At 36.5% G+C, this 14,320-nt stretch overlaps 2 protein-coding genes across 6 annotated transcripts in view; one reads left to right on the top strand and one right to left on the bottom strand.

Annotated features, from left to right (window-relative positions):
- The first annotated feature begins 621 nt into the window (after positions 1-621).
- LOC127126040 (U-box domain-containing protein 3) lies at positions 622-7,716 on the top strand. 3 transcript variants are annotated; one of them, XR_007804884.1, is made up of 6 exons: positions 622-918; positions 1,107-1,387; positions 1,532-1,648; positions 2,002-4,950; positions 6,110-6,238; positions 7,255-7,716. XR_007804884.1 is itself a non-coding variant. In XM_051054899.1 (5 exons), exons 1-5 carry the CDS (start codon positions 825-827, stop codon positions 6,173-6,175), a joined length of 3,507 nt encoding a protein of 1,168 aa, XP_050910856.1. In that variant the 5' UTR covers positions 623-824; the 3' UTR covers positions 6,176-6,551. The 3 variants fall into 3 exon arrangements, 1 of the variants encoding a protein (XP_050910856.1); XR_007804883.1 differs by having other exon boundaries at positions 7,251-7,716; XM_051054899.1 differs by lacking the exon at positions 7,255-7,716 and having other exon boundaries at positions 623-918; positions 6,110-6,551.
- A 3,683-nt stretch (positions 7,717-11,399) lies between these two features.
- LOC127126039 (uncharacterized) overlaps positions 11,400-14,320 on the bottom strand; it is a 36,006-nt gene continuing 33,085 nt past the window's right edge. For all 3 annotated transcript variants that reach the window (XR_007804881.1, XR_007804880.1, XR_007804882.1), the window contains 3 exons: positions 13,193-13,329; positions 12,882-12,984; positions 11,400-11,609 (listed from right to left, as the gene is read on the bottom strand). The gene's annotated coding sequence lies outside the window, so the exon portion shown is untranslated. The remainder of the gene's footprint in view (positions 11,610-12,881; positions 12,985-13,192; positions 13,330-14,320) is intronic.

The raw sequence follows: 14,320 nt of genomic DNA, 5'->3' as shown, positions 1-14,320 counted from the left end.
GAAATGATAAAGAAAGAAAGTCAGGGTATATTACTATATGATACCATATTACATATTACATTTGGGTATTACATTTGTAAAATGCAGACCATCAATAAATGACAAAATGATTTTTTTTATAAAAGAAAGTTCAGTCAATACATAAAGGAGATCAATTTACTTTATATACTTGATCTAATGAACTAACAAACAAAAAAAAGAAGAAAAAAAAACAACCTAAAGCAACTAATTAATAACTAATTAATTATCTTTCTAAAAGCATCCAAGGGCATATAACACATGCATGTAATAAACTTCGTAGTTTGTTATGCAAATTAACCTTTTTTTTTTTTTTTTTTACGTTTTCCCTCTTTATTTGTTTAGTATGGTAGTAATTTCTTGAAGAGTTTGTGTGCATCATTTTTTAGTAAATAAGATAAAAAAAATTATAATTCATTTCATTCAGTTTATTTTTTAAACAAATTTAAAAATAATAATTTTGCTCATTTCCATCCTAAAATATTTAAATAATAAAACACATTTATTTAAAATTGAAAGATGGTAGTAATTTTTAAACACATTTATTTATTTATTGAAAGATGATATCATATTCTTGTAAATATAGATTTATAATTTATTTCCCCAAAATACCCAATGATTTCTGCAACTACAACCGTATTAAAATTATTAAGGACCCACAGCTTTAACCCAAATTTTCCTCTGTTTTTGCAGCTTATGATTTTTCTGAATTTGATCAAAAAAATTCTCTTTGTTTACCCGAACGGGGACCCTTTTCCTCAGCCTTTCCAGGTAACTTTGTTGAGAATGGAAAAACACAGCCATGAATGAACGGAAAACCCTTCACTACTTACCTCCTTTCAATTTCACACAAAAATCAATTTCAATTGATCTCGATCTGTTTCAGAATCATGCATTTAGGTATGCAAATGCATTTTTCAATTATCTATCTTTCATTTTTTTCATGGATTTCTCATGTGTATTTTTGCAGTTTTTGATTCATTTGATTGGTTTCTAGGTTTTCTTTTGTGTGATTTCCAATTCTGTTGGTGGATTTCTAGGTGATGTTTTTGTAATGTGATCTTTGTTATGTGGTGTTACCAAAACAGATCAAATGGATCTAGCTTCAGCAAAATGTGTAATCAACAGCATTTCTCGATTCATTCATCTAGTTTCTTGCCAAACAGTGAAGCCTGCCCCTCTTCAGAAGAACTGTACTAATATGGTTTCCGTTTTGAGGTGTTTGAAACCGGTGCTCGACGATGTTTTCGATTACAAAATCCCTTTGGATGAAAATCTGTATAGAGAATGTGAAGAGTTGGACCGGCAGGTTAACCAAGCTCGGGAGTTTATTGAAAATTGGAGCCCGAAGACAAGCAGGGTCCATAATGTAAGCAGTTAGTTATCGTTCATACTCAAACTAATAATGCCATTGTTATTTCGAACTTTTTAGGATCCTCTGCCGCTTTGTTTTGAACAAGGCTGAAATTGAATTGCAACGTCTTTAACTGTTGCTGGGATTGTTGTATTTCAGGTTCTTCAAAGTGGAGAACTGTTGATAATGCTACAAGACACTTCACTTAGGATTTGTCACATAATTGATAGATTCCATAAGTTAACTTCATCTACCTCAGTTTTGAATAATCTTCAGGTATGTCCGGAATTTGAAACTATTTGTTTCCGGTCTTAGAATTTGTGTTGGTCCTAACTCAATCCTACATAACCGGTTTGTAAAAGGAGGAGTGTAATTCTTTATAGACTTATTTCTGGCATTTTCTACGTTCAATGTAGGATTTGAGTATATCCCAATACACCATCTCACACCAAGTACTATTAGGCTTGGTGCGTGAATATAAATGGTGGGTGTCTTGATGGATAGGCTCTGATACAATCTTAGAATTTAGGTTGGACCTAACTGTATTTGGAAGGAGTATTTGTGTTAAGTTATTTGTTGTGATGTCAATCAACAAAGTTGTGAAACTAATTGCTAGCGATTTTTTTCAGCACCATATGCAGGAACTTAAGTGTCTTAAGAAGGAATCAACATCGGTCTATATTGAAGAAGTGTTGAGAAATCAAAAGAATAATACTAAGCCTAGCTATGAATGTCAAAGGAAAATTATAGAGTTACTTAACTTGATGTCAAACCAGGAGCTACTGAAAGAAAGTATTGCTGTGGAAAAGGAAAGGTTGAATGCGGAAGTTAACAAAACAAAAGGGGAGTTGGATGAAATTAACCAAATTGCGAATCTTGTTTGCAGTTTACGTGATTATGCAATGAAAACGAAATGCCCTGAAGTCAAAAGTGATGTGTCAGTCCCGTCATACTTCCGATGCCCTTTATCGCTTGAACTCATGTTGGATCCGGTTATTGTTGCTTCAGGTCAAACATACCAGAGACAGTCCATCCAAACCTGGCTTGATAGCGGGCTGAATGTTTGTCCCAAGACTCATCAGAGACTTAACCATGCAATTCTAATTCCCAATTATACGGTTAAAGCTATGATAGCAAGTTGGTGTGAAGAAAATAATGTCGAACTTCCCCATAACTCAAAGCAGAGTAATTCTACCCAAAGTTCACCCCCCACGGATTATTTATTGCATCAAGATTTAAATCGTGCCTGTAGTTTCGGGTCTTCGCATAGTAGCAATTTCAATTCTAAATCATCTCTTCAAACTGGAAATGCATTTGAACAGCCAAAGGGTGATGACTCCTCCAGATTAAGCGGTGAAGGTGAGACCGAAATGTTTGAGCGACAATCTCATGCTCCTTCGTGTAGTCATAGCAGAAGTGAGTCATTTTCAAGTTCTATTTCTAGTACTGATTATGTACCGTCTGTTTCAAAAAAGGTGGTCGAGATATCAAATAAGCATCCAAATGTGATGTTATCTGGAGAAATTAATAATAATGTGTATCCTGCTTCTCCTGCAAACGAAAAAGTTGCGAATTTTCCAACAGTATCACAAGAGCAATTTCAAAGCCCTGGATCAAAAAAAGCAACAACGCCTGGGATATCAAATAAACATCAAAATGTGCAGGAGAAGCATCAAAATGTTCCAACGGTGTCAGGGATACCAAATAAGCATCACAATGTGCTGTTGTCCGGAGAGATTAATCATAATGTTCCTGCTTCTCCTGCATATAAAGAATTTGGGAATTTTCCAACGGTATCACAGGAGCAATTTCAAAGCCCTGTATCAAAAAATGCAAAGACGCCGGGGATATCCGATAAACATCAAAATGTGCAGGAGAAGCATCAAAATGTTCCAGGGGTGTCAGGGATGTCAAATAAGCAACAAAATGTGCAGGAGAAGCAGGAAAATGTGCAGAAGCATCAAAATGTTCCAACAGTGTCAGGGATATCAAATATGCATCAAAATGTGCAGGAGAAGCATCAAAATATTTCAACGGTGTCAGGGATATCAAATAAACATCAAAATATGCAGGAGAAGCTTGAAAATGTTCCAAGAATGTCAGGGATATCAAATAAGCATCAAAATGTGCAGGAGAAGCAGGAAAATGTGCAGGAGAAGCAGGAAAATGTTCCAACGGTGTCAGGGATGTCAAATAAGCATCAAAATATGCTTTTGTCTGGAGAAATTAATAATAATGTGTTTCTTGCTTCTCACGCAAATAAAGAAGTTGAGAATTTTCCAACAGTATCACGAGAGCAATTTCAAAGCCCTGGATCAGAAAATGCAGCGATACCAGGGGTATCAAATAAACATCAAAATATGCTGGAGAAGCATCAAAATGTTCCAACGGTGTCAGGGATATCAAATAAGCAACAAAATGTGCAGGAGAAGCATCAAAACGTTCCAACGGTGTCAGGGATATCAAATAAGCATCAAAATGTGCAGGAGAAACATCAAAATGTTCCAACGGTCTCGGGGATATCAAATAAGCATCAAAATGTGCTTCTGTCTGGTGATATTAATAATAATGTGTTTCCTGCTTCTCCTGAATATAAAGAATTTGGGAATTTTCCAACGGCATCGCGAGAGCAGTTTCAAAGCCCTGGATCAAAATATCGAACGACAGAGAATGAAAATAAGTACAATAACAATAATGATTTTGTTTTTACTAGCCATTCAAGTTCAGAAGATGATGCCCGTCCTGTTTCCACCTCAGAATCTGATAAATTGACCACCGCACATGTCGGTCAGTTGATTGAATATCTACAAAGTCAATCAAAAGAAACACAAGCTTCCGCCGCCGAAGAATTGCGGCTTCTTACAAAGCATAATATGGAAAACCGTATCATTGTTGGGAAATGTGGTGCCATTATGCATTTACTTCCACTGCTATATTCAGACATGAAGATAATACAAGAGCATGCTGTGACAGCTATATTGAATTTGTCGATAAATGAAGACAACAAGACCTTGATTATGGAAGCAGGAGCCATAGAACCACTTATCCATGTTTTGAAGAATGGAAATAATGGTGCCAAGGAAAACTCGGCTGCAACTCTATTCAGTCTCTCAGTACCAGAAAACAGTAAGATGAAGATTGGTCGCTCCGGTGCGGTTAAAGCTTTGGTGGAGCTTCTAGCTTCTGGAACTCTTAGGGGGAAGAAAGATGCTGCAACTGCTTTATTTAACCTGTCAATATTTCACGAGAATAAAGCTCGGATAGTTCAAGCTGGAGCTGTGAAGTTTCTAGTTAAGCTATTGGACCCAGCTGATGGAATGGTTGACAAGGCTGTTGCTCTTTTGGCAAACTTATCGACAATCCCAGAGGGTCGAATAGAAATTGTACGCGAAAGGGCAATCCCCTTACTGGTTGAACTTGTGGAATCGGGTTCTCATAGAGGAAAGGAAAATGCTGCATCGATTGTCTTGCAACTAAGCCTTCATAGCCCTAAGTTTTGTACTTTCATTCTTCAAGAAGGAGCTGTACCTCCCATAGTTGCATTGTCCCAGTTTGGCACACCAAGAGCAAAGGAAAAGGTATGGAGCCAGCTAACCTCTTTCAGTTTGTAATCTATTTTGATTGTTAGATTTTTGTTAGTGTACATATACCGTCGTATTGCTGAATTTGGATGAGTTGATGTCCACCTATAGATACAATAGAGTTTTCAGGAACACCGGATAAAGAACTAGATTTTAACAACCTTATGAGCTCCTCAACTTGATCATTGTTCAGCTTGGTTTTTTCCACCTTACTGTAGGGATAGATCTGGGTGCTCTAGGACCGGGTTTTCCGTTATTCACATGTGCTGGTTTCCCATGGAGTTTCCACCAAGTTTCTTGGGTGTACATCTGGACAGTTTGTGACCATTGTAACTAGTTTGACCCGTTGAGTCGAAAAGAGGTAATTTGGATTTAATGAGAATCCCCATAAACACCCTTCTGCCCCTGCTTTAGAGGCCGTGTGTTTTTAAGAATATTATTCTCCTCTTCATTCAGCTCTGGTACCAAGTTGAAAGAAACCAGAGAAGAATAATTCTCAATTGTATTAATTTGTGCGGATTTCTCTCTCTTAAATAAAGGTAGAGATAAGAATAACTAAACAAGGAAATAATATATATACAACATAGGAACATTCACAGAATATCCTTAATAATATTATGCAACAGTTTTCAAGCTTTGTGATTTAATCATGATAATTAACACATTCAGTTTGTTGAAACTAATTTCTGAAATTATACTTCCTAAGATATTCTGTGCAGTATATTATTCTCTCTCCCTGCCCGTTTCCCCTAAGAAAATGAAGGAAATTATGAGTTCTGACTATCTAGTTTGGGGTTTCCTTGATAAATTTTCCCTTTGATTTGATACCCACTAAGTAATATGGGGAGTTCTATCAGTAGGTCTCCTATTAGGCACACTTGTTTAAGGCGTAGCCCATTACAAATGGCCCAACCCTAGCCTAGTTTGGAATTATGTGTAATGGACACATAGAAGAAGAGGGGGTCGGTTATTTTTTTAGGCAGAAATTTAGTTCGGAGTGAGGACTATGAAGTCCGGGTACAGCAAAATGGAAAAAGTATCGCCATCAGACATAAAGAGTGCTGAAACATTGGTGGTCATGACATACAGTATCTCTGGTACTAAACACAATCTGAAATGTAGAACAAATACTAACTTGTTGTTCGCCTACATGCAGGCACAACAACTTCTCAGTCATTTTCGTAGTCAGCGTGAAGCAGCTAACGGTAGGGGAAAATCATGAAGATAAAGAAGTTCGACTATTTTGTTGTACTGTACTTTCTCTTTCAGTTATTGAGATCTACAGGTTTACTTTCATTACTAATTTTTTTATTCTTTTTAAATTTACCGTAGTGTCGAGGGTTTTATCTTACAGTTTTCCCTTTTATTCTGTTGGCTTTAATGGCTTTGTTTCATTCTCGTTGAAGAGGTGTGTTATTAGGTGAGTTATTTCTGAAGCTTTAGCTTGGCAACAAAAGTTGAACTCTATTTTGCTAGAGTCAAGAGTCATAACTGATGTGGTCCATGGTTATTTTTGTATATATATTTGTAAATATGGTATAAAATCTTGTGGTCTACCACCATTGTATTTTCAATCATGTGATCAATTCATGCTTTCACTCTGAATTGTATAGCATATACTATATACTATACCAGTTGGTTATTCTGGGAGCTTCAACGCTATTCAAATTGTTGGAAGGCTTCAGGACTTGCTAGGCTTGTTTGTTAAACAAGTAAAGCTTGAGTAATGAATTAATCTTTGCTTGAAACGAACCGAAATTGAATAAGATAATACTAATATTCTTTTATAAAAGATCTAAAGAATCAATGAATATGTTTTAAAATTGCTGAATGCAATTGAAATGTATTATTTTCGAATAGAGATATTTATGACGTGCAACCAGAGCAAGAGGATTTAACCTGCCATCCCATTTTATTTGATAAAAAGTGCTCCTGCTTTAAATTAGATTTAAATGGATGTACAAAATTTTTGGTAGCTAATTTAAAATTACTTGTAGTGTATTCCTAATTTTTGGTATGAATTAATATCGGAATTTTCAAATATTTTTGGTATGTTTAAAATTTTATCGGTATTTTTAAAAAATACTATGTTATACCAAATTTTTTAACCAATGTGAAATTTTTGATAGTTCAATTTTATAAAAAATTTAATGGATAGGATTTTGTTGACAATTTTGTATGACAATGATTGCACTGACCGTTTTATTTGGGCCATAATGAATTCAAAGTTGTATAAATATAGGTCATTTGTTGAGAAAAATATCTCAAAATGTCTTTTTTTCGGTTTTTTTAATAAGGTAGAAGTGTACTTCAACGGAGCTGCACCTCATGTAGAGTTCTGGCTTTCGGATGACACCACATCTCTCACCGCCTTGACATTCAAGTTGAATGAATTGTTGCTTGACACCGATAATAGAAAGTTGAGAAAGATCGAGTTTCATGAATATTAGGTTGACACTTATGGAAGGGTGAAATATAACCTTATTGAGTTGAAGACCGATGAAGATTTGACAGTTATGTGGAGATCATTTCGCTGTAGACTAACTGAGGGGCCGATCGAGTTAGATGGAAAGATTTCGAGATCTGTCGACGACATGATTAAGATGCTGAAACGTCCAAAATCATCTGACAGTGTCTAGGTTTTCATTGGTTTTCATGTTTCCTTATTGTTTATTTATGTTAATTGTAATGTCTTAAATTAGGTTCATCTTTGAAATATGTAATCGACAAAATATTATATAATAAAAGGTACAATGCTAAGTAGTCCGAGTCACAAAATATACAAATAATAAAACTGCAAAATCAAATAACTAAATAGGTGCCCCACGAACTATGTGTGTTGCACGCGATAATCCGTTAAAAACCTCACCATCTGGATTTACCAAACCCATGAGATTATCAATAATAACAACGATCATCTGCAGGCTTTGCTGACCATCGACATCAGGTGGATGTGGCGGCGACGACACATCATTGACAGGCACCCCAACATCGGAAGGCACAACACTATCTATATGGTGTCCAAATGACATCATCTATTGTCAGCGCATCAAGCCTCATCCTATACTTCGCAACACCACCTAGATATGCTTGTCTGACCTTCCATCTCCTCGCTATGGGGTGCCTGCAGGATTATGCCGCACCCTCCTATCATAAATGGTGGAAAATGCTCGTATATTCAATACTGATAAAAGAACACAAACACAACAAATAGTAATTAAGAAATGTTATTCGTAACAATTAAATAAGAACTAAACTATAAATAATACTTTCTAGTATACTTGGAATATACTTAAATAATCAGCAAGTTGCCTGGTCTCGAAGACAGTCACAACTCCAACTATTGCATATATGATGATCAATGCAGCGCACCCTCATGCTCAATTGGTATCGTCAAGGGTACAAATATATTCGCTGTAGCATGTACACCCTAGCGACATCCTCATATATTTGTGCCTCCACAAGCTCGTGGTACCTGTCCGGTAGCCTCTTAGGGAAGTTCTTCATCTTTGACCTGTGGGATGTCACCTTCAGCGTGAGACGGTCCTGTAACAAAGTTAATTTTTTTTATAAATTAGCTTTCAACATATCATGGAACAATAATAAATAAATTAAAGTTAAACATAAAATATATATACCTCTCCTTACCATAATCGATATGCCACATGGTCAGCATACTCGATAAGCACCGGTCAGTCATAGGGTCCTCCCGTAAACTCTCCATCAATGTGCACAGATGGCTCCATCGAAGCAGGATCTGTAACCTCTATATCAACAATAGCAGCAGCCTCATTAGCAATAAAGACCAAATCTATGACAACCACCTCATCAACAACATGGACATTTATCTCAGACACCTCATAAAAAATAGAGGCACCTGTCTCGACCACCTGATCAGTAACATGTATCACATCTGTCTCAACCACCTCAACTGGGTCAATAACAGCCTGACCCCGCACCTCTTGAGCATGCACAACCTCAACATCATCTCTGGGCTGCTTGTCTAATCTCACCGCTGGACGTCGGGTGCTATAGGGTGCACGGAACTCCACCTGCTCAACCAACCATTTCCAATGTGAACCGATTGAAACTACTCGTCTAGTTCGTAGCTGGGAAGACTCTGCCTCAGTAGCCCTAGTCCAGACATCCGCTTTATCTATGGCCCTATCTGCAATGGTGTCTTCCTTCCCCTGGTCTTCACTACAAAATGAAAATGTAAAAACTCAGTGAACTATTGGAAAATTTTGAAATTTCTTACATATCACCATAAATTATGAAATTTTCGGTAAAAATCTAAGTATCGTACCAGACTTTTTGAAATTTCTGGTAAAAAAACCTTCATTTTCATAAGATTTCTGGTAGAATTGTGAAATTTCCAGTGTCTCTCTGGAGTTTCTGAAATTTGCACAAATATTGAGTGGATTTTGATGTTTGAAAAATTTGCAAGGTTAATATAGTCAATTCATTGTTTTTGTGGAGGTTGTAGCGGTGTATTCGTTACCATTGGAGATATTGACTAAATCCAAGGTAAATCATACAAAGTCGAGTTGCCACCGCACTTCTATTTATCCAAAGGAATGGTTAGAAAGCGAACAAAAACCTAAAAGTTTTACAAACAAAACTAGTAAAAGAAACAGAGATCTGGGTAAGGGGGTTGGTTATGCAATGGGAAGGTGTTAGGCACCCAAAACATCCTAGGTACTCCTAGGGAGCCCTTTTCACGCTTGTTGCAAAGGTTATTTGTTTGTGAAAATTTATTTGTGCAAACATGATTGAAGAGATGAGAAAAGAATATACAAGTTTATTTACATTTTGTTTGGATGGATAAACCCATTGCCTACGTACCCTCTTATGAAAAGATTAGGATCAAAACCTCGTAGTTCGGGTAAAAAATTTCAAAACAAATGAGTGGATTGATTGGTCAAAAAGCCTTAAGGTCTTTTGTTATCAAAGGGAGAAAACTCAACCTGAAAAACCACAAGTCCACCATGTGAGGATAGCTTCAACATGCTAGTGAGGGGTTAACCCTATAATAAGCATGGAAGACTCATTGTCCATCACTAAGGACAAAGGTGAGTATTACATCTACCACAAAGATAACTCAAACCTAATAGCTCAAGGTTATGAAAAATTTGATTAAGAAGTGGACATGGAACCACAAAAGAACATTTGAATGGGTTATATTTACCAATTAGAAGTATATACAAAAATGGTCAAAGTTGACTTAAAGATTCAATTGAAAATGAGTATTATGAAAAGAAAGTTTGAAAATCAAAAGCATACGACTTAGGTTTCTAATGTTGAAAACAAAGTCAAATGTTTGCACAAAAGGTTTTTGGTTTGGGTTAGGGTGGAGAAATGAAGAAAACAAAAGGTGAGAGGTAAGAAATAAAACCACACTAGGAGTTCCTCTCTTGAGATCATATAGATGATCCAAGTAAGTTCCCATCCTTTGGAATAAGCAAACACAAAGCATAAGCAATCAAACAAGTCTCATAAGAGATCCTCAATAAAAGGAAACAGGATGCCAATACATGGACTTACACCCGACTCCTAACAACAAAACGAAAACAGAATGCCAATACATGGACTTATATCCGACTCCTAACAACAAAACAGAAACAAAATGCCAATACATGGACTTATATCCGACTCCTAACAACAAAACGGAAACAGAATGCCAATACATGGACTTATATTCGACTCCCAACCATAAAAACAAACATCAAAAGCAAACACATCAAAAGCAAACATCACAATCTATATACATACAAGAGGCTCAAATAAATGGGTGGGCTTTAGTCAAGAGGGGTCATATCAACCTCGCCAAACAAGCCAAACTGTACAAGGATAATCTGTAGCTCTTAACCACTAACATTGAGAGTTAGGGTGAAGCTGATCAAAGATGGAAATGAGGATGAGACCTCATGCTCTTAACCCTGGCCTGGGTGAGCTCATGACAAAGAAAGCCTGGGGATCCAGAAAGTGAGATCCTATTCCACTTGACAGACACTGGACAAAGATCTTGGGTACATGTTCAAAAGCATCAGCACATAGTGCGATCATAATGAATGACTCACTGAATAACGGGGGATTGGCTACTAATCCCTTTTATCCGTCAATTGCCTCTACTCTTGGAGGTCTTATCAGATAGCACATGCCTCATCTTGGAGGTCTTTGGCACAATTGTAAACAAACACAAACAGAGCCTCTTAAGGAGGACTTGCCAGCAAAATGCCTGCCAAAAAGGTGACAGGACATCCAGACTACATGAAGTAAGAGATAACTACCTAAGTGGTGTATCAACCACAATCTGTAACACCCTTCTAAAATACCCCAATAATTAATTAAAACAACATAATATAAATCAGAGTAGATATGCAATTTCAGGGTGTCACACTTGACACTTCACACCATTCACCAAAATAACTTGTCATGCTCATTTATTAATCAAAATAAAACATTGCACAATTCGCAGCGGATAGAAATCCAACAACATGCAAACCATGTAACACATTACATGTAAAGTTGTTCAACAACCACAAATGAAAACAAAGTAAACATCCCGTCCCGATGTTACATATACCAGAGCATGACCCACTAAGGAACTACACTAGACTCCAAGCACTAGCTTCTACTCAATCACTGCTCGTTACCTGAAACATAGTTGTAAGGGTGAGTTCCTCAATCGATATAATAAGCATTATAAAATATCATGTAATGCTAAGTAAATTAGCACATTTCATCACCCTAATCATATCACACATTCAGCAACGGCAACATCAACTCATAATCATACTCAACACAAACACAAAACACACGTATAATATTGGAATACATCCATTCATATTATACGCCATACATACATTATGCAATGAGACTCCATGCATGCGGTACCGACTATTCGTGAACACATAGTTCAACCTCACCGATCAAACCCAGATACGGCTACCAAGCTCACTAGTCCCACTCATTTGAGACCTAGTGACTCACTCACTAATTCCTCACCATGGGAATTAGCTACCACCATAAAGGCTATGCTATGCACGCTAAATCACCTAGCATGCAAACATCAACAACAATCCACAATAACTCACTCACTAATTCCTCACCATGGGAATTAGCTACCACCATAAAGGCTACGCTATGCACGCTAAATCACCTAGCATGCAACCATCAACAACAATCCACAATGGACATATGCTCACACTCTAAGCCATAAACAGTCCATCATACATCATACATACATCACACTCCAATCCACAATAGATATATTCACAGCATTATGCATACCATCATACATCATCAGCATATTTATCACCGAATCATATCATGTCATGTCAAATAATAAATCACCGTATTAGCACACTCTACTAATACCTATACTGTTCAAAACAACGGAAAAAGGTCCCTACTATATCATACACCAATATAGGCCAATCATCAATTTTTCACTTTTCAAACAGTGTTAACCGGTTAACGCCCTGGGTTAATCGGTTAACGCAAAACAGAATGCGCTTCTTGGCAATTTTTAACAGTGTTAACCGGTTAACACCCTGGGTTAACCGGTTAACGCAAGACAGAATTTAATTATTTTAATATCATAACAGTGTTAACCGGTTAACACCCTGGGTTAACCGGTTAACGCAAGACAGAAAGCTGTTCCTGCGCTAACACGAACAGAATGCAGAATTACCCGCATTTTCGCCGTTGGAGGACTTCCGGACCTCCGATTTCGATTCCGTAAAAGGCTACACGTCCAGAAATTTACAACTCACCCAAATATAGATTCAATTACAGTTTTAACATAATTTGTTCATCACAATTTGCAGCATTCATCATCCCAATTAGGGTCAATTCAATGGCTTATTACTACCCATTACATGTTAACCCATAATACCCATTAAACGACGATAAACCCCCCTTACCTGAGTTAATCCGGCGAATCCTTTAACTTCAAGCTTTTCCCTTCTTCAACCCTTGTTCTCTTGCTCTTCCTCTTTGCCCTTTTTCCACTTTTGAGTCGCTTCTCTGCTTTCACGTGAAAAACCTTTTTACCAAATGGGACTCTTTTCTGATTCCAACTTTATATTCCAATAATAATAATCCAATAATATTCCAATTATCTAATTAAATTAATAAATATACTATTAACTTAAATTAAATAATTATCATATTTTATCGGGGTGTTACACAATCCAAAGCTCAAGCAAGAGCTAAAAGCAAGAAACTAAGGTACCTGTACAAAAGCTAACCAGTTAATATTTCAGTCAGAAAACCAACAGACAGACAGTGAATCCTTCACAGTTACACAACTCAATGAACAATGCCCAAGCATTCAAATGAACTCATGAGCTCAAGCACATCAATTAGAACCTACAAAACAAACACAAGTTAGAACTCAAATCATTTACATCTCACAAAGTGAGAACAAATCAACCATCAATGCTAAATGTCCAAACCTGAAACACAAAGCACAATTAGTTTATGCACAAAACACTAGTACAAAGACTAAGTTCAAAACCAAACCAAATGATCAAAACAGAACTCAATCTTCCACATAATGCACATTCAAACAATCAACAAAATGTCCTCAAAAGGACCAACACCAATTCAACAAGCAAATATCTCAAATGACCTATGCTATGCAATGATCACAAAATGTGCACAAAGTGAACTCCCAATTTAGAAAATTCAAATCAAAACAGATAAGCATGCAAAGGCTTTGAAATTTTTTATGCAAGCTCCTTATGTCATGAACAATCATTATGCAAAAGATCAAATCCAGAAAAGTTCAAATGATAGATGAACAAAAATGCACAAATGCAATGCCAAAAATGTGACACAAATTGTCATATTCATCTTCATGTGTCAAAAACAATGATAGCGTATGAGAAAAAAATCCAAACCAGTGCTCAAAAATTCACATCATGTATGATCATTAAGCATGCAAAACATAGGATCAATTGGCTCAAAGATGAAGATTTCACAAGGCAATGAACACAACATATCAAATTAACACAATGTCCAATCAAAAATATCCAAATAAAAATCCAGACATCAAAAAATCATGAAAATAATACCAAAAAAAACTAGACATCAAAACAAAATTATGAAAAAAAATTGGGATTAAATTGGATCATTTTTCTATTTTTAATGAATTTTCTAAGGTGAACAAAATAAATGGAATAAACAAATAAAATGGAGGGAAAAGAAATTATTTGAATCAATTCAGAAAATACATGAGCCGTAGATCTTGGCGCGCCTGGCAATCCAATGGACCACATTCAAACTAGCAAAACGCCGCATTTCATTAAACGCGTCAGCATGCACAATCAGATTCAACGCACACACATGGCAAGGTCAA

Source organism: Lathyrus oleraceus, chromosome 3 (assembly GCF_024323335.1).
Source record: "Lathyrus oleraceus cultivar Zhongwan6 chromosome 3, CAAS_Psat_ZW6_1.0, whole genome shotgun sequence".
Classification (NCBI taxonomy): Eukaryota; Viridiplantae; Streptophyta; class Magnoliopsida; order Fabales; family Fabaceae; genus Lathyrus; species Lathyrus oleraceus.
This window is presented reverse-complemented; position numbering and strand designations above follow the sequence as displayed.

Excerpts from the sequence above, each read along its gene's own strand:
- LOC127126040 (XM_051054899.1), top strand. The coding sequence starts at position 825 with ATGAACGGAAAACCCTTCACTACTTACCTCCTTTCAATTTCACACAAA. Across the intron at positions 919-1,106 it reads TTTCAGAATCATGCATTTAG|ATCAAATGGATCTAGCTTCA; the intron begins GTATGCAAATGC and ends TTACCAAAACAG. Across the intron at positions 1,649-2,001 it reads CAGTTTTGAATAATCTTCAG|CACCATATGCAGGAACTTAA; the intron begins GTATGTCCGGAA and ends GATTTTTTTCAG.